Genomic DNA, 20,594 nt, shown 5'->3' with positions numbered 1-20,594 from the left:
CTCTCCATATGGCACAGGGAGGGAAATAAAATCACTTTAAAGAGCAAATCGTTCATGTGGAGCCAAATAAATTTTATTACTGAAATAGTCCTGCGATTTTCAGGGAGGAAAAAAAAAATAAATTTGCAGAATATATTTGTGACTCAACTGATAAAGTTAGTTTATTTTTACAGCTAATGGAGATTTGCATGAAATTCCTGATTACAGGAGGTGTCTGTTCTTTCCATGGCTTTTGAGGACAATGTAATCTTCCCAAAATGTTGGTGTGATTAATTTGGATTTCACTTTTGGAACTTGGGGCTCAGGGATCTCAGTTTATCAGAGTCGGTCTTTTAAATGCTCCCAAGGCTTTTCATTTAGTCTTCATTAACGGCTCATTAATTTTTATTAACCCTCCAGGTCTTCCCTCGGCTTTGGGGGGATTTATTGTAGATTTTGGTTCACATTTGTACTTCCTGCCCTGTCTGGAGGCAGCTGCCTCAGCTGCTTTCATTAGAAGATTATTTAAGAAATGCTTTAAAGGAAGGGGAAGCAAATAATTAACCTTTTCTGCCTCTGCAATATTCCTGAAGATGGTGATTTTGGGATGATTCCCGTGGGAAGTTTCAAACTTCTCCCTTCGTTCTGCCCAGCTAGATAACACTCCACAAAATTAAAATTTCAAGACCCTGAAAACAGCAGGATCTGGTGATTCCCAGGTGCAGGGAGTGGCTACTCTAACTGTCAGAACTTCTGTCAATAATCCAGCTCGGTGGCAGATATCCAGGATTTGTCCAGCATTCCCTGTGAGCAGAATTTCCAGAGGGATGTGGAGTGGAAAACACCTCGGCTGAGCTATGCTCCCACCAGGGTCAGCACCCCCCTGGGCTCAGGTAATGCAGGGAGGGAAAAAGGAGGATTTCCAGGGAATTATTTCTCCTTTCTGGGCTATCCAGACCTTTCTTCCAGGGCTTTTTGATGGAAAAGTCATCCAGGTGAATGGTGGAAGTTCAGTTCACACCGTGCAGAAATGCCAGGCTTGGAATGAGTGACCTGAAATCTGCCTGCTGGTTGAAATCTCATTGGCAAAAGACATGGAATTAAAGGGGAATTTGTGGGGAAACAGATTAAAAAAACCCTGCCTGAAAGGTCTCTGGGAGATGTTCACTTGGTGGTTAATTGCAGCCTTGAGAAATCAGAAATTAATTAATTCTATATTACAATTATTATTCTACTATTATTATATAATGTCATATCGTACCATATTATAATGTTATATTAATTATATTATGGAATAGAATAGAACAGAATATTACATTACATTACACTATATTACACCAAATTATCTATTAAATGATAACATTAAAAATTGAAGTTCTACCTGTGGATTTTAGCATTTCAAAGGCACTGCAATTAGCACTCACTGTGGTTTGAGTGTGGGTAATAAGTTGAATAATATGATGAATGTTTGTTGAACTGAAGTGCTTGAGAGTAATGAATGAACATTTGCCTTGTGCTTCGTTAATTTGGTGTAACCCAGGAGCTGAAATTTCTCACTTGGCAAAGTTCTGCAGAAATAAGTCTGGGGTGGAATTCTGGGTTATCAGTTTGCTCTTTTATGGCTAACAGATTTTTAAGAGTTTCTTGTGCAGGTGCCTTTTCCCTTTAAATTTTTTTCTACTTTAAATTTTTTTCTACTTCTGTTAAAATGCGATAAAGACACAAAAATAATTTTCCAGCTTCGCTCTCTTTTTTTTTTCCTCCTTCTTTTTTTAATCCTAGAAGAAAAAATACCAATATCCTTTGAGAAATACAAGCACAGCCGTGAGTTTCCTTCAGATTCTTCCTTTTGTGGCTCTCAAGAGACCTCCACAGCATTCAAGACTTTCACCACAGCCTGGGAAGGGGAGAGGAGTGTGGAAATTCCAGTGGTGGCTTCAAGAGTTTGCCCATTTGGACTGAAAGAGCCTGTAAGTCAGAAAATAACTTTATGCCATGAGTCTCTTTAAATAGTCTTTAAAGTATTTTTGAAAATGCTTTTCCTCAGAATAAATGCAAGCAGAGAAATGCTTGCAGTTCTTAGTGAGTGTTTTGGAATTGTGGCTTTGTTGGTAAAATGATGAAAGTCCTGACTGATTTTGAGGCAGAGTTGGGTTCCTCTTTCACCTGATTATTTGTAAATATTGCCACTATCAGAGTTGCCCTTCCCTGCCCTCCATCCCTCCTCTGGCTGTGAGGAATTATTATTTCCCAGCCTTGGGAATCTTGGAACACCAAAGTGATAAAAACCTGTGAAAAGCTTGGGTTGAATGAGCTCTTTTATCAGGGGTTTGGCTTCTTTCTGCACATAAAATGTGACAATTCATCAGCTTTGTTCTATCAGAAATCCTCCCTTTGGAGTGCAAAGTTTCCAAGTGTCTATTTTCATATTCAGAACTGATTGAAAAGCTTATTTTAAAATTTAATGGTCAGCTAAGGCTTTAATTGAAGGCTCTACCTCGGTTTGGATTTAATATGTTTAAGGGGAGGATTGAAGACTTAAATTCAGTTGGGTTTTCCAATTTACCTTCTCGTGTTTCATTCTGTTTGATCTCACACAGGTTGGGTTGCCACCACTTGCTTCATCCCTGAGAAACACCAGGCAGGCACCTGGTAAGTCTTTTATCCCAAAATAAATTGATTAATAAACAGAGAGACAGATTTGAAAGGAAACTTTGCAGTTTATTAATTTTTTCCCTTTTTTTCCTTCTTTTTTTTTGCTCCTGCATGTCTCATTTTAGAGGGATAAATAGCTTTGCACTCAACCATGTATTGCTGGTGCTAATTAGGTTATGGATTTTGTGTTTGGCCCTGCAGACTGAGAACTCTGACCTCTAAATCAACCCCTGTTTGAAGTGTAAATATCAGTGGCCTCAAATCCTGATACAGCACTGAGAGCTGAACCTGCAAATTTGGCTCGAAATGATTTTTCCACCATGGAATTATTTCAGGCTGTTTGATAAAATGTGAATGAGCCAGGCTTGTGCAGGCTGTTAAACAAAATATGTAAGCAAGATGCTATCAGACTGTAAGCCTATGTCACACTTATTAAGGATTAATCACTGCTAATTAACTAGAAATTATTTTTTTTTTCTGTCTCAGCACTCTCACAGGCATCTCCCCCCTCCATTGATGAGTTGCCTCCACCAGCCCAGGAGCTGCTGGATGAAATTGGTAAGAGGCACTTCACCCCAAACTCTGGGAGGCTTTCCAGCTGTGCTCAATCAGGATTTCTCCCAAACCATTCACTGCCAAAATACACAAGAGCCTCCAAATTAGTTGCAGTCAATGATTAGGAAGTTGGGCATCAACAGCTTAAATTAACTGGCAGTTCTTGAAGCCTCTTGCATCTCACTGGCTGGTTCCTTGCTGGCAGCATGGAGTGCAGGTGGAGTTGAACACAAGAGGAATTTAGTGTACACTGAATTTTTCAGAGGTGTCCTGGAGCAATTCTTGTTCCCCATTAGGAGAGGCAGCTGTGCCCCCCAGGTGTCTGTGCAGAGCTCAGTGATTTACATTTCCCTTTGTGTTCTCACCCATCTCCAGGCAGAAAGTGTAAAAAATCTTAAATGTGCTACGGAAGAGTTTGCTTGGCTTATTCCTCGTTCAGCTCTTCCAGAATTAACAGCAGGCTTTGGGATAATTAGGATGTCAGTGGTTCTTTCAGAAATGAGACACCCAGACACATCCTGAATATATTTCCTCATTCTCTGAAAGGAGAGCCTGTGAGGATTGGCATCATCAGTGATGCCATTAATAATGGTCAGGGGCAGTTTGTGGGTTAATATATAAAATATAGATCAAGGGAAGGTTTTCCTCTAGGGTTGGATGAATAAAATCATATGGTACTTGGGTGTGCACCTAGATCAATATGGAAATAATGCTGTTTTTAACAGAACACCTCAAGCTGCAAGATTCCATCACCCCAGACTTGAAAGGGATGGGATTGCAAGACTCTGGAGTGCAAATGAATGGTTAGTTGCTAATAGTCCCAATGCAGAGATTAAAAATAGAAAATCCCTTTTTCCCTCGCTGCAGAATGACTCTGAATCCTCGTCACTGTGTGTTCAGCTGTAACAATAAACTGCAATTTTTAGCTTGGTTCCCCCCACCAGTGTTTGCTGCCTTTCCCTGTGTGTTCCCTCTGAAGTCCAGGGGGAGCTGGTGTGGGAGGCTTGCAGGTCTAACCAGGAGGATGAATTTTCTGCTGTTGTTCTGTGGCTCGGGCTGTGTTCAAACACAGGTGCCAACACCCCCAGGAGGAGAGGTGGTGGGCAGGTGATGTCAAAACCAGTGAATTTTCCATCCTGGGAGGGTGATTCAGTTCACAAAGTGGCCACTGCACCCCCACCTGTTAATGTTCCTAATTCTCCAGCAGGAAATAATGCCTCTGATTTCACAGAGGAGCGAAATAGCTTCCACTGGGGTAATGAATATTGTATTTGCTGCTCTGTTACAAAGGCAGCAGAGTGGTGAATCTTTGTGCTGCTGCAAATGCAAATGGTGCTAAGTGGGAATCATTTTTAGATGTACAACAAGTCGTGTCAGAGGAGCAGGAAACCTAAATGTTTATAGGCTGTGCTTTTTTTTTTCCCCCAGTGAGTCACAAAGCGAGTGAAAAAAAGCAGACAAAAAAAAAAAAGAGGAAAAAAAAAAAGGCAGAACATGAGTTAAGTCTGTAAAAAGCTAAATAGCACAGTCATATTTGGTTATCCCCCAGCTTTGTTAGATCTTTTCCTGAAGCATGGAAGCTCCTGTGGCTTTATTCATTGCAGCTTCTTGTTTTGAGGTGGGGAGGACTGCAGCAGCTGCTCACTCACTGTGGTTTTTCTTGTATTTGCATAAAGCACAGCTATTTCAGACTCCCATTTTTGGTGACAGCCTCCTGCTTCCTGCTTCTCCCAGCCCAGCAGAAGGGGCTGGAATATTCCCCATTAGTCTGAGCCTAAATTCAGCCCCATCACTGTGAATTTCCAGGTCAGAAAGTTGTGGGAGCAGCAATGTTGGGACCTTAATAGGATCACCATGGGATGTCCTTTCCAGCCCCATGTTCTGGAGTTGTAGGGCATTTAACTCTCTTTAAATCCCAATCCTAATCCTAATTTCTGTGGGGAACAGGATTTTCTGATGAGTCTTTGAGGGGGAAATCACTGGATTTTGGTAAATAGGCTAACAGAGCTCACATCCACAGGTTTCCCTTGGATTTCTCTCCCATATCTGGGATTGTAACGGAAAAGATTAAATATTCATTTCCACATCCATTTTTCATTTCGGTGGGAAACAAAATGTTGAGTCCTGAGAATGTGGAAATGTGTTGGAGTGAAATATTTATCTGGGCTTTGCTGCTGGCCACCTTTGACTGGAGATAATGGGAATTTGCTGAACTGCTAGGAAATGAGGCTGCTGAGGAAAGAGTGAGTGAGAAGTGGGCAACTGGAAATTTCCCAAGTGCAGTAAAGAAAACAACATTTTAATGTCTTTGTTATCTTCCTTTGGTGCTAAAATCTTGCTGGTTTATGTGAATAGCTCGTGATGAAGTGAAGATGGAAAACAGAGAGCCAGAAGAAGAATCTGAGAGAAATGAGAAGACAAATCAGAGTTTATGGACTAAGGAGTCGTTTAATCTGGCAGAGGATACAGAAAGGTAAGAAAAAAAGGATGGGAAGGCATGTTTGGCTTTGAGTTGCAAAGATTTAAAATTTTATTTGAACAAAATTTAATTCTCACAGAAAATTTGAAATACCCTGATAATGGTAACTGTTTATTTGGATATTTCCAGCGTGAAACTTGTCAACATAATACTAAAATATTTTATTTAGCAGGGCTCACTCTAGCCTCGATGATGTTTTGGAAAGAATGCTCCATGCAGTTCCTGGAGAGGAGGAGATCCAAGAACAACCCCAGGGACACACTGTGGGGTGAGCTGCTGGTTTACATTTGTGTTGCAGGGTTTATTTTGTGTTTATTTTGTGCTGTGTGCAGACCTGTGCAGGACTTCTCAGAAAATGGGTTGTCACTCCTCAGGGAGTGGAATGTCAGGGAACTTTGCCTGGAGACATCAGTGTGAACTCTCCCACTAAATGGAGAGGGAAAAGAATGTTTTGTTAATACAATTTCCTGTAGGTGGAAAGCAAATATTTCAACAGGCTCGGAAGGCAGTGCTGCTTGGTCTTCACAGAAATCAGAGATAATTTGACAGAATGGGGGAATTTTTTTTGAGGTGGAGAAATGGTGCATTAAGAGAACAAAATCATGAGAGCTCTTTGTGAGGAAGTTTGTGAAAATGGTTCTGCTTTCATGGCAGTGTTGAAAACATGGCAGAGGTAATTTAAACATCATTTTAAGGAAAAGATTCATATCCCAAATAACATTTTTCCTCTCAGAAAATCAGAGCACAGTAACTCTGAACAACTCCACAGTGAGTGGTCATAAGTCATCCCCAACTTCTGCCTCCCCAAGGAACATAAGACATCCTTGTGTTTGGCATCAGAATTTTCTGTTTCATCCTGTTAAAAGAGAAAAAAAAAAAGGAGGATGATCCACAAAACTCTGTCATTCAAGGGCTGCAAGCCTGCAGGATCCAGAAGATGCTGGAAGGAAGGATGGAGTAGAGGAGAGCAGAGCCAGGGCTGGAGGCAGAGCACCAGGAGGCTGTGCAGGGACTTCAGCAGGTGCTCTTGGTCTGTAGAGCTGCACCCAGAGTTTCAAACATCCCCAATCTCTTGTGCCTTTTGGGAATGGGGATGGTGATTTTTGCAATGCAGGAGTCTGGGGGTGACACCTCTGTGCCTGTTGTTGGCACAGCAGCAGCAGCTACACCCCTGTTTGCTGGCAGAATCCCACAGGGGTTGGGAATTCTTCTCAGGGGTTGAAATCAGGATTGGTTTCTGAATGAATCAAACAGAGAAATCTGCAGCTCTTGATTCCCCTGCTTGCTCTGGAGGGTTGTGTGGCTTTCCTGTTCCTGTTCTCAGCTGAATTTCCCTGTTTTTTCAGACGAGCACCCCAAGGATCAGAAATCCAACCCCCAGCAGCCTCCAGCTCCACCCTTCAGGTGAGTTAAACTGGACTTGTGGTAGAAATCTGTGAGCTTCATTCCTGTTTTCCATGAAGAAGATGCAAACCCCATTCCCTTCAACTTGTAGTTGGAAGGATATATTTTTAATATAAATTTTTTTATATTTAAAAAAAAATTTCCTTATATCCCTATATATATATATAGGGATGTAAGGAAAAAAAATATATAGGGATATAAGGAAAAACAACTGCATAATCTTTTTTTCCCTCTTTTTTCCCCCCGTTTTTTATTCCCCCCTTACAGGATAATTGTTTTGGATGAGAGCTCTCTCCATGATTAAAACACAGACTGAATAAGTTCTGTGCATCAGCTGCTTGCACAGTGTTTGGCCTGTGAATTGCAGCCTTTTTTGGCCACATAACAACTGCAAAACTCAGATTTCCTTTAACTGCAGCAGCAAGTAGAGCAGCAAATGGAATGCTCTGTGTTCTGGTGTGGTTTGAACTGGTTTTGTGCCATTGCTGCTGCACAGGCAGCACCAATACTGCAGAAAGGAGCTGTTCTCTGTCACATCCTGGCTGCTTGGTGGTTTTTTTCTCCTGTGCACATTTTCATAAGCCAAAGAATTTCTTGCTCTGTTGCCTTGTGCAGTTTTCAGATTAAAGACAAAATGATTGTAATTCTGTGGGCTGCTGGTGCTGCTCAGGCACTGCAATGTTTCCATGCTGGAGTGTTACAGCCCATGTAGTGTCTGTTTTTCCTTGCTCATTAAATTTAACAAGGTAATTTCTTGTTTTCTCTTTACTTAGTGCTTTTGTGATCTAGTGTTGAACTGATTTGACTGATTAAAGGGATTAATTGCTGTGCAAAAAGCTAATGAGGAAAAGGCAGTGTTCTCCAGAGATTGCAAGTGCAGCAATGTGTTCCCTGCCAGCATCAGACAAGAATGTGAAAAAAAAAAAAAAAAAGTGGTTGTTATGAAGATACCTGTTGTATAATTCAACCACATTTCTGGTTGGCCTCATTAAGGGAAAAAAAAATTAAAATCCCTGGATATAATTGAGCTTTGGATTAGAATTTTGATGGGCACAGCAACTCATCTTTAACTTTTTTTTTTTTTTTAATGTGATAAATACAGTTCAGGTGCAGGAGTGCAGGTTGTCCTGTTCCCTGTCTGACAGACTCAGGGATTTGATTTTAGCTGGTTTTGCACACCTGGCTGTGCCAAGTTTTGCATTTTCATTCATATTTTCGTGAGGAAATGCTCCAACTCTGTAACTGTTAATTTGGTTTTGCATCAATAATTAAAAGTTTGCAAGGTAATTGTGCTGCTGTGGTGCTTTTTCTGGCTCTTTTTTGGGGTCATTCTGGTGGGTTTTTCACTTGGTTTTAACTCTGCTTCCCCATGATCCAACCAGATCCTGATGGAGCTGCTCCAGAGAAGATGTGCAGTGGTGGGGGAGCTTTCTGAGGCAAGATAAGAGCAAATCCAAACCTTTCATGTGTTTGTCATCTGGTGGTTGTGACAGAGCTGGAGCAGAAGCACCTCAGGATGACAGCAAGGCAATTCTGTCCAAGAAAAGCTTTAATATTTCCTAACCCAGCCTTGTACCAGGCTGGATTCTCTGTGTGGCACTGGTGTGCCCCAGGCAGAAGGGTTTTTATTGCTGCTGGGAGTTGCTGTCACCAGCTCCTGCTCCTGGTGGCCCTGGGGCTGTGTCACCTGCAGGGACAGTGCAGAAGTTAAATTGCACATTTTTATTGTGTGATGCTGCCCTTGCTGGATCTGACTCAGAACTGAGGGTCATCCCCCTCACTCTGGGCAGTGTTTTTGTTGTGTTTCAGGCTTGTTTAATTAAATTAAAAGTAGCTGGAGCCCGTGGGGAGCAGCAAAGCATTTTGACATGCACAGGATTATCATCACTCTGCGCTGCAACATGTGAAATCTCCTCAGCTTCTTGTTCTGTTTTATCTGTGGGACCAAATGGTGAGCAGCCTGTGAACCATTTCCCTATCTTTTTTGAATCTCAATGTGGAGAATTTTTATTCCTGTCGGGGGAGAGCCTTTCAAGGAGCCCCATAGCCTGTCTGATCTCCTTATCAGGGCAAGAACACAACAGAGATTTCAGTTCCTCAGCTCCTTGTACTTCCCCAGATTTAAGTTCAGCACGGGCCTAAATCATCCTGATAACAAAGCATGGCCCCAAAAGCTGTAATTAACAGGAGCAATTAAACAAGGCCCAGTGCAAGACAGCAGAGGAGATCAGAGGGGCCCATCTAATGCTGCTTTTCAGCTTCCCGCAGAATGAAAGGCCAATTAATTAAATTAAAACAGTGATGCTGAGCTGTTCTAATTCCTCTCTGAGCTGGGTGAGCTGAGCTGGTTTGCACAGCAGGGGTGGGGATGGGGAAGGATGTGCTGTTCCCCCTGCCAGGTCATGGAATCATGGAATGGTTTGGGTTGGAAGGGACCAGAAAGATCATTTAATTCCACCCCCTGCTCGGTATTCTTCAATATTGTCTTTAGAGACCTTCCCTGTGCTCCTAAATGCCAGAATCTGCCTGCAAAGCCAGGAGTGTGATTGCAGCTGGGGTAGATAAACGTTGAGCTTTGAGATTCAAGATAAGGTGTGAAGCTGCAGAGCCCCACGGAGGTTTTTTTATCTTTTATTTTACCCTGACAGGCTTTGGCATCTTTTGTTTGCTGTCAGTGGGCAGTGGTGCCTCTGCTGTGCCTCAGGGTCTGTTCCCACTTGTGTTTTCACCCTTGCTGGGAAATCAGTGGACTAAGACCTTTCCTTATTGCCTTAACTATAAAAAAATCCTAACTTTTTGTCTTTGCACTGTTTTTTTTTCCTGGCTTTCTGTAGCAATGTTTGTGGCACTCACCACGAGGGATGTGCCAGCTCTGGTAGCAGGAGGGGATGTGTTTCCTGTCAAACCCTCTCCATAAAACAGATGAACTGGTTAGTATTTATTAGTGTTTATTAATACAGTTGGCTCTTAAACATTCCTGCAGGATTGATTTGAGATTTACAGCATCACCTCGAACCTCTCAACAGGAGCAGGCAGTGCAGGCTGGGATGGTGACAGAGCATGTTCCACCTAACCCTGGGCCAAACAGCAACCTGGGATGTTTTGCACTGAGGAAAAATCACTGTTTATTTTTTATTTTGTTCTCGAAAGGCTCCTGATTCCCTCGGTGCTGCTGTGGGTGGCACAGGTAGATGCTGTTGCTGGCTCTGGTGCAGGCAGGGTCTGGTGGCAGTCACACCGGGTGAGACGGTGTCACCTTGTTCCTCAGTCCCTCTGCAGCCACACGGGGAGCAGGGACAGCAGGAGAGGTTTTCCCCATGGCCCGGGGGTGGTGACCACAGCACAGCATTCCCAGCAGGCAGCTCTGGAACTGGGCAGGGAGGGGACAGGTTAGTTGTGGCAGCAGGAATCTGGCGTCACCTCGAGCAGGTTGGACGTTGGTTATATTTTGGGAAAGATCTCTGCCTGTTCCCAGCCCAGCTCTTTGTGGTTTATGGACAATAAAAGTTTCATTCTGTTTGCTTTGTGCCTCCAACGAGCAGCTTGTGATCCAACATTAAGTTGCCTGACCCCATAAAACCATGGAAGCAGAAAATGAGCTCCTGTTCAGCTCTCAGGCTGCTCCCTTTCTTCCCTTTTTATTCCCCAAATCCTTGCTGCTTACACAGCAACCCTGGGATCGAGCCTGTGACCACTTCCAGATGGGATAGGTGGTTCCTCCAGGATTTTTGAGGCTGTTAATTTGTTTTCATTCAGCCCCAGTGAAGCTGTAGTTGTTGGTTGATTTGTTGGGAGTTTTCTCTCTCACCTGCTTGTTCATGAAGACGTAGATGATGGGGTTGTACACCGTGGCCGTCTTGGAGAAGTAGGAGGGCAGGGAGGCCAGGGCTGGCTGGATGACAATGTCCTTGTTGGTGGCCACCACCAGTGCAAAGGTGGTGTAGGGCAGCCAGCAGGTGAGGAAAGCCACCACCATGGCCACCACCATGCGTGTCACCTCCCGCTCTGCCTGCTGCGTCGTGTCCGACTCCTGCTGCTGCGCCGCCGCCTGCGGGGAGTTTGGGACACAGGGTGACACCTGGCAGCACCTTGGGACAGCAATTCCATCCCTTGAGGGCCCTGATGGCAGCACCAGGAGGTGCCAGCCCCGTTGGCTGTCCCAAAAAGCCACCGTGAGGCTCTTTATCCCTGCTTTGACTCACTCACCGCCCGCAGGGTCAGCAGCAGGTTGGTGTAGGAGAAGAGGATCAGGCTGAGGGGAAGCACAAAGCAGGTGACAAACAGGACCAGGATGTAGCTGTTGTTGGTGCTGCCACCTGTGTACCAGTTGGGCCCACAGGAGGTCCTCAGGCCTGGAATAAAGGTTGGGGATGAGCCTAAAGCTGTGAGGGGCTTGGAGAAGGGCTTGGGAATAGGCTCTGAAATAGCCGTGGTACCCAAGCACCTCTCACTGTTCCATTCCCAAGGGCCTGGAGATCGGGCACTGTGGGGTTTTGGCTGGCCAGATGCCCTCTGTGATTTGTTGTGGGGTCTTGCCAAGCCCCTACAACAGCAGCTTTGGGCTGGGTGGGTGCTGGGTGCAGCTCCTGGCTCTGATCAGAAGGGCTGCAGAGTGGGGAACTTGCAAGGAACATCCTCCAGCAGAGGATTAGTGGCTGAGCAAGCAGGAAATATTAACAGGAGATACTAACAGGAGATATTCACCCTTTCAACTCCAGCACAGACACCCTCCAGCTACCCCAGGCTTGCAAACGAGAAGCAAAAAGACAACACAGTGGAGTTTGCCACCTCCCCTACCTTCAGGCACGTAGCTGCTCCAGCCCAGCAGAGGTGGGGTTGTCCAGAGCAGGGACCAGCCCCAGGTGAAGGCACAGCCGCTGGCAGCGTGTCGGTGCTGGAACCGAAAATCTCCCAGGGGTCTGCAGACCACCAGGTACCTCTCCAGGGCCAGGATGGCCAGGGACCACAGCCCCACGATGCCTGGGGGGACAAGGAGGGGTTGTGTCCCAGGGACAGGTTCTGCTGCCTGTGCTGGGATGTGGTAGGTGATGATTTAGTTGGAGGAAATATTAACAATGTTTTTCTCACAGCAGGGAGAGCTGTGGTATTTGGCCCTTAAAAACTGGGATATTTGGCACTGCTTTTCTCCCAGCAGGGACAACTGGGATATCTGCACCCAGATATCTGCCCAGTGCAGAGCTGTCAGCACCCACAAAATACATCCCAAACAAGGATTCCCCATGTCCCCAAGTGGCATCTCCCACTCTGTGAAGACCAAGACTGGACACGTGGTGACCAACATCACCCCAACCCTCCCCTGTGCTAACGCAGAGCTGGACATGAGTTCCCCATGGTGGTGAAACATCTCCAAAGCCCCTCTGCCAAACCCAGCAGCACCACCCAAAGCCCAAGGCAGGTCTGGAGGTCACCTCCTTACCTGTGAGGGACACCATGAAGCCCTCGAGCTCGCAGAGCTGCTTCCCAAACACGAAGAAGCCGCTGATGTTGTTGGAGAGGCTGACGGAGCTGCCGCAGAGCGTCACCAGCAGGTTGGCCACGGCCAGGTTGACCAGGATGTAGTTGAGGGGTGAGCGCAGCCTCTTGTGCCTGATGGACACCACGATGACCAGCCCGTTGAGCACCGAGGCTGAGGCCACCACCAGCCCCATGAGCACGGCCACCGCCAGGTAGGTGGCCCTGGGGGCCTGGTGGGGCCACTGGGGGCCATCGAAGGGCCCTGGGGTGCTGTTGGCTGGGGGCTCCTGGGAGCTGAGCATGGAGCAGCAGCACCTGGGCAGGTGAGGCTCCCCAAAAGCAGAGCCTCTTTATAGAGCAGGAGGGGCTGACGTGCCCCAGAGCAGCTTGGCAATCAAATACCTTAAGCTTTATTTTAATCTGGAGGGTTTGTCCTCCATCCTTGCCTCCCTCCCCCTTTTTTATAATCAGCTCTTTATTCCCGAGGGGATAAAGAGTGACTTAAACAAAAATCTGATGGCTGAACAGAGCATCGTTTAATTGAATAAATATTTTTTTCCTCCTGCTTTCCAGCTGTATTTTCCTGTAAGCCTGGGCTTGGCACCTGGGACTGGACATCATTCCCTGTGCCCTGGGCTTGCTAGGCATCAAGGCTACTAAATACAAATATAAATATATAAAAATATGCATGTAGTATATATACTTCATTGGGCCATTTTTATGTCTTTTCTCTCTCCATACATATATGTCTATATACATATATATATATATTTGTATATATAAATATGTATATTAGTGTATATAAATAAATTAATTAATGAATAAGTAAATTAAATATAAATATATAAATCTGTAAATATAAATATTTATATATACTTATAAATATATATGTAATATTTATAATACATTGGGCCAAGCAGCCCCCAATGCTCTGGTTTAAAACCATTTCTCCCCAAATCCTCACCATCCCCCAAATTCAAAAGCTGCACCACCAGCATCAACTTTTTTCTTTTTTTTTTAACTTATTTTTTTCCAACCTGTTTATTTCCGGTTCTCATTATAAATATTAACAAATCTGACCAAAAGTACACAGATAGGTAATACTGAAATACAAAAATCTCTCAGGATGCAGGTAAGGACGGTTTCTGCAGCCTTCACATGGTAGCAAAACATTGGTATCAAACATTTCACGAGGCCTGGCATGACAACCACCAACTCTGCATGCAGCTGGGATGGAAGGATGGATGGACAGAGTGTCCACTTAGAAAAGACTGGGATACAGAGTGGAGGAATCCACACACACACGTCCTGCTCCACCTCAGCCATGAACCAGTTTCACAGCAAGATCTGCTGGGAGGAAGGATGGATGGAAAGGAAATCTGCCAGAAAAGGGAGGCACAGCCAACCTGGTGCTCGTGGAGCTTCCCTGGAAGCTCAGATCCCAACCAGGCTTTAAGGTGCAGAAAGGATTACTGGGAACATCTGACTTGACAGGCTGCCAGCATTCAAATAAAACCCATGCAGATCTGCAGGATGCATTATAAATATTATAAAAAAAAACCCTATGAATGTTGGTTTTTTTTTTTCTTTTATCCCCCCACCCATATCAAACAAGGTGTAACAACCACTTGGAAAAGTAAACTTAGGATTCCAGAGATTCCATTGCTTCCCAAGGAGAAAAGAAGTTGGCAACACGTAGTTGAGGGTGATTGAGAGTCGTGGGGAAAGAGCAGCTCTTCCTAAGAAATCATTGTTTAAAGGCTTCAAACAATTTGGGGAAAGATGCAGCATTTTGTGGGAAGTTTTAGCTCATCCCACAGAGCGTCAGGTGGGATGAGGATGGAGAGATGAGCCAAGGTGGATCACAGAGGATGCTATCTGGGATTATTATAATGATATAATATATTATATTATTACTGTGCCATATTAATATTACACAGAAATTGATTTGGTTTGGATGCTGTTTGAGGCAGAAAATGGACCTGCCTGACAGCCATGCCAGAGCTGAGCATCTCTACAAACACAACTCCAATTGGAAAAGGATGAATAAGGGAAAAATGCTAGAAAAATTCAGGCAGAAAGCTGGTTTTGCTGGAAAAACAGCCGTGCTGCTGCATGGCATGGTTTCATTAGCAGAGAGGCTGCTGCCAATCCTGGGAAGCAGGAACAGCCAGGCTGCTCCACTGAGCTTTGGATTTTACCTCCCAAACGGGAAGCTGGCTGATCCCAGGAGGAAATCTGTTCTGCACAGCCCTGCAGAACAACCGGAGAGGACGAGCACGACATTCCTGGAAGGACAGCAAACACTCTTTCCAGGTTTACCAGGGACACACAACCATTCCGACAGAGGAGCTTTAAATGCAGATAAAAACTGTTTAGGCCCAAACCACAGAGACTGACAAACCACCAGAGATATGGCACAGCTGCCTCGAGGGGACAGTTCCGGGTTCAGTGTGTTTTTTGGGGACGCCTTTTGCCGATGCCGGACAGACGGACGCAGACGGACGCATTCATTTTTGCCACTGACTTGCAAGGCAGCGAGAAGGTAAGTGAGGACAGCCAGGATTTGGGAGAGGAGCCAGGCTGCAGTGCATGCAGGGGTGCACACTGGGTGTGCTGTGTGTGTTTGGTGTGCACTGCATGCCAGAGTGGGGCTGAGAGTGCGGAGAGGCGTTTTGGAAAAGCCTTGGGAGCCGGGAGCGGCTGGATGGAGAGATCCAGCACTGCCTCCTTCCCTGGGAAGGGCTTCCCTGCAGCCAGGCCCTGCTGAGGGGTGTCCTGCTCTCCTGGCCGGGCTGGGATCCCCCGGATCCGAAGCTGGGAGGAGTCCAAAGGCTGTGGCTGGAGGAGCTGGGTGGCTCAGTCGCTGAGCACGGCGCCGGGCAGCTCGTTGGTCAGCGTGTGCCAGCGCTCGATTTTCTTGTCCTTGTTCTTCAGGCAGTCGAACCAGTGCTTCAGCCGCTCCCCTTTGGCATTAATTCCTAACACGACTCCGCCTGGGGAGAGAGACAGACACAGGGAGAGCTGGGGTGGAGCATCAGCCTTGCCAGGGATGCTGAGAGATGCTGGAGGGAGCCAGGTGATTCAAACTGGTGGGAAATACAGCCCATCCTCCCCATCCCCTCACGGCTGTGACCAGGGACCTATCCCAGGCTGTCCCCTGCCCCAGGCTGTCCCCCCTGTCTCTGGTTGTCCCCTGTCCCTGGTTGTCCCCTGCCCCAGGCTGTCCCCCCTGTCTCTGGTTGTCCCCTGTCCCCCCTGTCCCTTGTGCTAAAGGCTCACTGCAATCCCAGCAGCAGTCAGAGGTGCCAGGCACTTGTTAGTGATAAATCACAGTGACCAGGAACAAAATCACAACAAGCCCAGACATCCAACAGAGATAAATGAAACCTCTCCCTGCTCAAGCTGGTTTTTACTCAGAGGAAAACAGCAGAAAACAGAAGGGGAGAGGCAGATGCATCTTCTCCCTGCTTGGATGCTCCTTGAGAGGCTCAGGTGCAGGAGAGGGATAAAAGCAGAACTGAAATTCAGTGAGAATGGATGTGGGGATGGAGAAACTGCAAGGCTGGAGGAGTGCAGGAAAAATAAGAGGTACAGATGGGGAAGATAAATAAAAAAAGAGGCCAAGGAGACCTTCTGGAGTGTCCCACTCACCTATGAAATCGTTTGATTTCCCGATATCATAGTCCCACACGGTGACTTCCAAGGTCTTTTTTGCCAGGTCACCGTGCTTGATCTCATAGAAAAACTCCTGCGGGGGAGCAGAGGCAGAGTCAGGATAAAACAGAGCCTGGGGCTGCCCATCCTCCTCCTCAGGCTTTGCTGCCCGTGGGGAACCCAACCCTGGTTCCTCACACAGTGACTAAGGTGGGGTTTTTTGTCTTTTAAGCCTGAGGTTGAGAAAAACCCCCTGGAGAGAACCACACCCACCCCAAACCCACCTCATTGAACTCGGGGTTCAGCGTTTTCTTCTTCACCGCTGTCTTGTGCTTGGATTTCTTGTCCTCATCTGGCTTCAAGTAACTGCAACGAGACCCAAGCAGCCCAGTGGGTGCCACCGGTGGGGACATCTCCCCCTGAACCTCCAGCTCCTCCTGCCCTGCCAAAATGCTGGGGCTGGCTGGGAGGAGGCAGCATTTCCCCACCTTAGGACCACATCAAGAGCACTGATTATGCCACCTCCAGTCCCTAGGGGACACTGGCACTGCACACATGCTCCCAAAACCTGTCATTGCCAACCTGGGCCCAGTCCAGCCTGGGGATTGTGTGACTGCTCTGCTCATCCACAGCCTCTCCAGGAGACAGGAACCACATGAAGGTGGAAAAGAGAGCAGGAGAGAGCAGCAGCTTTGAGATATTCTGCAGCAGAGCACCAGAGCTGGACAGCAAACAAGGTTAAAGTGTCATCAGGCACAGAGGGGACCCAAAATGTGGGCCAAAGCCAATCCGTTGTGGTTTTGTGCTGGTGCTGCACCTTTAAACATCAGTTCTGCTTCCTTGCTGCACGTTCCAGATCTTGCTCATAATTAAAAAATCAGGGCTTGTACTGAGAAGCATCACTTTTCTATCTGCTCTGATCCCATCCCTGCAGTTCCAATCTCCTGAGGGTGGCACAGGGGACACCCAAACCTGGCTGGAGGACTGAGCCTCCAGCTGGCATTTAAAACAGCAAGAGGGGATTTTTATACAAACACCTCCTCCCCTAAGGAACAACTAAATAAAGAGGTGCAAGTGTGTTGCTGATAAACTCCTTTATTGGCCTCCCAGGCATGGCTTATCCCAGTAGCTCTGCCTTTTCAAATACCAGCCTTAAAAGTGCCCAAGGCTGAGTCAGCACAGTGGGGACAGGGAGGTAGGACAGACACAGGGTCCTTCCTTGCCATGGCCACCCCTTCTTTGCAGGGAGTGAATTTGGAAAATGCACATTAAAGTGCTGTCTGGCCTAATTACACACACGTTGTAATTAGAGCTTTCCCAAAGTGGGGCTGGGAGCTAGGCTGGGAGCCTCCTCTCCTTGGGGAGGAAGGTGATTCCCTGGGGCTGGGATGGGCCAGGAGGCCCAGAGCTGAGCCAGCAGCTGTCCCCATCCTGACAGGGACACTGCAGGCTGCAAACAGTGAGAAAACTGGGAATGCTGCTAGGAAGAGAAGCAGAGGAGTCTGCAGGTGCTGAGTGAGGTCTGAGACCTTTGGGCACTGAGTGAGACCCATCAGCCAAACCCGACTGTCCCTGCCTGCTTTGGGCCACCAGCTCTGTCCCCAGGGCCACATCCTTCCTGCAGACCCTCTCAGTGGCCACTGTGGCCACCAACCCAGCGGGGACAACCCCACAGCACCAAGCCCTGCGCCCACCTTCCTTGGATGCTCTGCACAAGAACTGCCAGGGAATAACGCTGCGGGCGAGGCGAGCTGCCGCCGTGACGGCCTCATTTGCTTCTCCTAATGAGAGCAATTAATTCCCGCTGCAGGGAGAGGCGGGAGGGGACAGCAGGGGACAGCAGGGCCGCGGGTCACACTCACATTTTGACGTAGGGGTCAGAGTAGCCGTTGGCATCCATGGCGGCCAGGTGGGCGCAGCGGATGATGCCCACCTGCAGCCCCTGCTTCTGTGCGCTGTACTTGAGGGAGATGAGGATCCTGCCGCGCTCCTCCAGCGACTTGTCCTCTGTTTTATCTATCTGGGGAGGGAATTCAGCCATTCTAGGGGATGTCCCAGGGAACAGCCACAGCCAGACGTGTCCCCAGCTGAGGGATGCTCTTCCCCCATCCCTGAGGGGCCAAACAGCTCCACAGAACAGAGAGAGATCTGCTGCACCCGTGGTGCCACGGTGGGGTGAGGTTTTGAATGCTCCCCACTCACCGGCAGCTGCTTCTCCAGGCAGATGCTGAAGTTTTTGGTCTGGTTGGGTTTCAGTTTCTTCAGCGGGATTCGCGTCTCCCCGATGAACTCGTTGTGGCGGAACTTGTCCTCATCACACACCGAGATCCTGCAAGGGGCACAGGCTGAGTGGGGACACCGGGGAGGTGGTGGCAGGGAGGGGACAGCTGAGCTCGCCCTTCCCCAGCCCATGGACAAAGCAGCTCCTCTGCAGCTGGAGAACAGCTGGAATGGCACAACCTGGCCAGGGCAGCTCAGGGTGAGTCCCTGTGTCTAACCCACATTCCAGCCTGGGCACTGTTGGAAAAGAAAGCTGGAGCCTCAACCACCCTAATTCCATTAAAACATCAAAATCATCAGTGGCTAAAGCATAATTATTCTGAATTGCATTTTCACAGCCACTGAGGCTCTTCATCCTTCCCGTGGCTGGGAGAATCCTGCTTCCCACACAGCCAATTCCCTCCTTCCTGAGGGGCTGGAGCTCTGCTGGGAGCACAGCAGCTCCCAGGGTGACCCCGGCTGGGACACAGGCCTGCCACCTCCTGTGCCACCAAGCAGACAAGGCCACGAGGGATTCCCACATCCCCCCCGGGCCAGGTGAAGCTCTGGGATCCCGGGATGCATCCCAGTGACGCCAGGCTCGAGGGCAGTGACAGCGGTGCTGAGCCAAGGCTGTTTGCCATGGAAAAGCTATAAATGCCTTTCCCTGCGCTGGCAGCTAATGAGTCATTCCTCTGCTGCTTCCCAGCCTGCTCTGGGCGTCAGGAGAGACGACAGGAGAGCGAAGTTAAGGCTTGCAGGGAGCCTCTGATGCAGCTCCCCAAATCCCTGAGGGCCAGGAGGGTGCCTTGAGGGACCAGCTGTTCCCAGTGCTGTCTGCACCTGGAAATGGGGAAAGCCATCCCAGCCCCCTCCAAAGGGAGCATCCTGCATCCCCATGGAGCCATGCAGGGACTGGCTGGGCTCCCTGCCTGTAAAGGAATGGCATTTCCTTTCCATTCCATCCTTTATTCTTTTTTTAAAAAATTTCTTACACTGCCTTCTCATCCTTTTGGTTTTCTCTTTCACTTTTGGCGTCCATCTCCCACCTCTGCCTCCAGGGACCACACAGGGAGGGGAAAAAAGTAATTAAATAGTGCCCTGTGGTCCCACCTGAGAGGAACTAATTGCTCAGCACACCTCTGGCCTGCTCAGCATCTGGTTTATCCATGGATGATTTATCCAAGGATGGTTTGGCCACCCTCACGAGTGAATGACAAGGAAGCCACAATGCCACAGCACAAGGGTCAGCAGGGCCATGGAGCAGCAGAGGAAAGGGGTTTGGGAAAAAAAAAATGGAGCAGGAAAACAGGGAATGCTGCTCTCCAGAAAACTGTGGCTGGATGCAGCGTTACTATAGATACCCATGAAAAAAAAACCACCCCACCACAACAGTGAAATCCTCAAAGAGAATCTCAAATGCAAGCATGAAATTCCCCATTTCCTCTTGTCTTTCTCCTAAAGAACAAAACCAACAAAGCACAGGTTCCTGGGCACTCAGGGAGACAGGGTTTGGGAGGGTTTTAACTCCTAAAAATGTGAGTTAACACTGCTGGCAATGTCCAGCTACACCCCAGAAGTGCTGCAAGATCCCAAACACAATGTCCTGCTGGCTGTGGAGACTCAGGAGCCTCAGGATGGGCAAAAGGCCAGGAAGGAAATGTGGAAAACTCCAGGGGTGGTGGCAGGGAGAGCATCTCCAGTGTCACACTGGGAGAGACCCCGCTGGGCATTGTTCCACTGCCCACAGGGACATGGGAAGTCCCTTGGGAAGCAGATTTTGGCACCTCTGCAATACCTGGGAACTGCCCTGGCAGCTGTGACTGGAGCATCACCCCTTTCTCATCTCTCCTTATCAATCCCAACCCCTCCAGCCCAGTGTTTGGTTTGATATCCTCACTGCGGGGTCCTGATCTTTATGTGAAGAGCTGCGAAAACCACCTTGGAAGAAAACTCAGCAGCAAATGAACAATCAGTGCTCATTAAATTTCTCCTCCCTCCTACTCAGCCCTGGCTCCTGGGTTACAGTCCTGACTCACTGCGCAGCTCCGGCGGCTGACTCACAAATTCTGCTCTCTCACACGAGTTCCTCGGCCTTTTTCCTGGTGTGGAAAGGGGGAATGGGGGTCAG

At 47.6% G+C, this 20,594-nt stretch overlaps 3 protein-coding genes across 17 annotated transcripts in view; 1 reads left to right on the top strand and 2 right to left on the bottom strand.

Moving 5' to 3' along the window:
• TEX14 (testis expressed 14, intercellular bridge forming factor) overlaps positions 1 to 9,902 on the top strand; it is a 29,740-nt gene extending 19,838 nt beyond the window's left edge. For 2 of the 13 annotated variants that reach the window (XM_085078425.1, XM_085078422.1), the window contains 8 exons: positions 748 to 872; positions 1,762 to 1,949; positions 2,580 to 2,631; positions 3,121 to 3,192; positions 3,915 to 3,992; positions 5,545 to 5,662; positions 5,841 to 5,936; positions 6,580 to 6,706. In XM_085078425.1, coding sequence (XP_084934551.1) covers positions 748 to 872; positions 1,762 to 1,949; positions 2,580 to 2,631; positions 3,121 to 3,192; positions 3,915 to 3,992; positions 5,545 to 5,662; positions 5,841 to 5,936; positions 6,580 to 6,706 — 856 coding nt within the window. Of the gene's footprint in view, positions 1 to 747; positions 873 to 1,761; positions 1,950 to 2,579; positions 2,632 to 3,120; positions 3,193 to 3,914; positions 3,993 to 5,544; positions 5,663 to 5,840; positions 5,937 to 6,579; positions 6,707 to 7,014; positions 7,073 to 7,339; positions 8,381 to 8,881 lie in introns of those variants that run through there. The other 11 variants (XM_085078420.1, XM_085078418.1, XM_085078417.1 and 8 more) reach the window with 11 other exon arrangements.
• Positions 9,903 to 10,107: 205 nt separating this feature from the next.
• Positions 10,108 to 12,849, bottom strand: LOC146429217 (pinopsin). Its single transcript, XM_085078879.1, has 5 exons — positions 12,510 to 12,849; positions 11,870 to 12,052; positions 11,279 to 11,424; positions 10,881 to 11,120; positions 10,108 to 10,442 (listed from the first exon to the last, which is right to left on the bottom strand). Exons 1-5 carry the CDS (start codon positions 12,847 to 12,849, stop codon positions 10,305 to 10,307), a joined length of 1,047 nt encoding a protein of 348 aa, XP_084935005.1. The 3' UTR covers positions 10,108 to 10,304.
• A 660-nt stretch (positions 12,850 to 13,509) lies between these two features.
• The window catches only part of DOC2B (double C2 domain beta), a 37,786-nt gene continuing 30,701 nt past the window's right edge, over positions 13,510 to 20,594 (bottom strand). For 2 of the 3 annotated variants that reach the window (XM_085078427.1, XM_085078428.1), the window contains 5 exons: positions 18,407 to 18,533; positions 18,067 to 18,224; positions 16,489 to 16,570; positions 16,202 to 16,298; positions 13,510 to 15,543 (listed from right to left, as the gene is read on the bottom strand). In XM_085078427.1, coding sequence (XP_084934553.1) covers positions 15,407 to 15,543; positions 16,202 to 16,298; positions 16,489 to 16,570; positions 18,067 to 18,224; positions 18,407 to 18,533 — 601 coding nt within the window. In that variant the 3' untranslated portion in view covers positions 13,510 to 15,406. The remainder of the gene's footprint in view (positions 15,544 to 16,201; positions 16,299 to 16,488; positions 16,571 to 18,066; positions 18,225 to 18,406; positions 18,534 to 20,594) is intronic. The other variant, XM_085078426.1, reaches the window with a different exon arrangement.

The sequence above is a fragment of the Lichenostomus cassidix genome, chromosome 19 (genome assembly GCF_008360975.1).
Source record: "Lichenostomus cassidix isolate B80296 chromosome 19, HeHo_3.0, whole genome shotgun sequence".
Lineage (NCBI taxonomy): Eukaryota > Metazoa > Chordata > Aves > Passeriformes > Meliphagidae > Lichenostomus > Lichenostomus cassidix.
Note: the sequence above shows the minus strand (reverse complement) of the source record. Positions and strands in the feature narration are given on the sequence as shown.

Coding starts and splice junctions, on each gene's coding strand:
- LOC146429217 (XM_085078879.1), bottom strand. CDS start 12,849: ATGCTCAGCTCCCAGGAGCCCCCAGCCAACAGCACCCCAGGGCCCTTC. Junction 12,053..12,509: donor CTTCATGGTGTCCCTCACAG/GTAAGGAGGTGA, acceptor TTGTCCCCCCAG/GCATCGTGGGGCTGTGGTCC. Junction 10,443..10,880: donor ACGTCTTCATGAACAAGCAG/GTGAGAGAGAAA, acceptor CTCCCTGCCCAG/TTCCAGAGCTGCCTGCTGGG.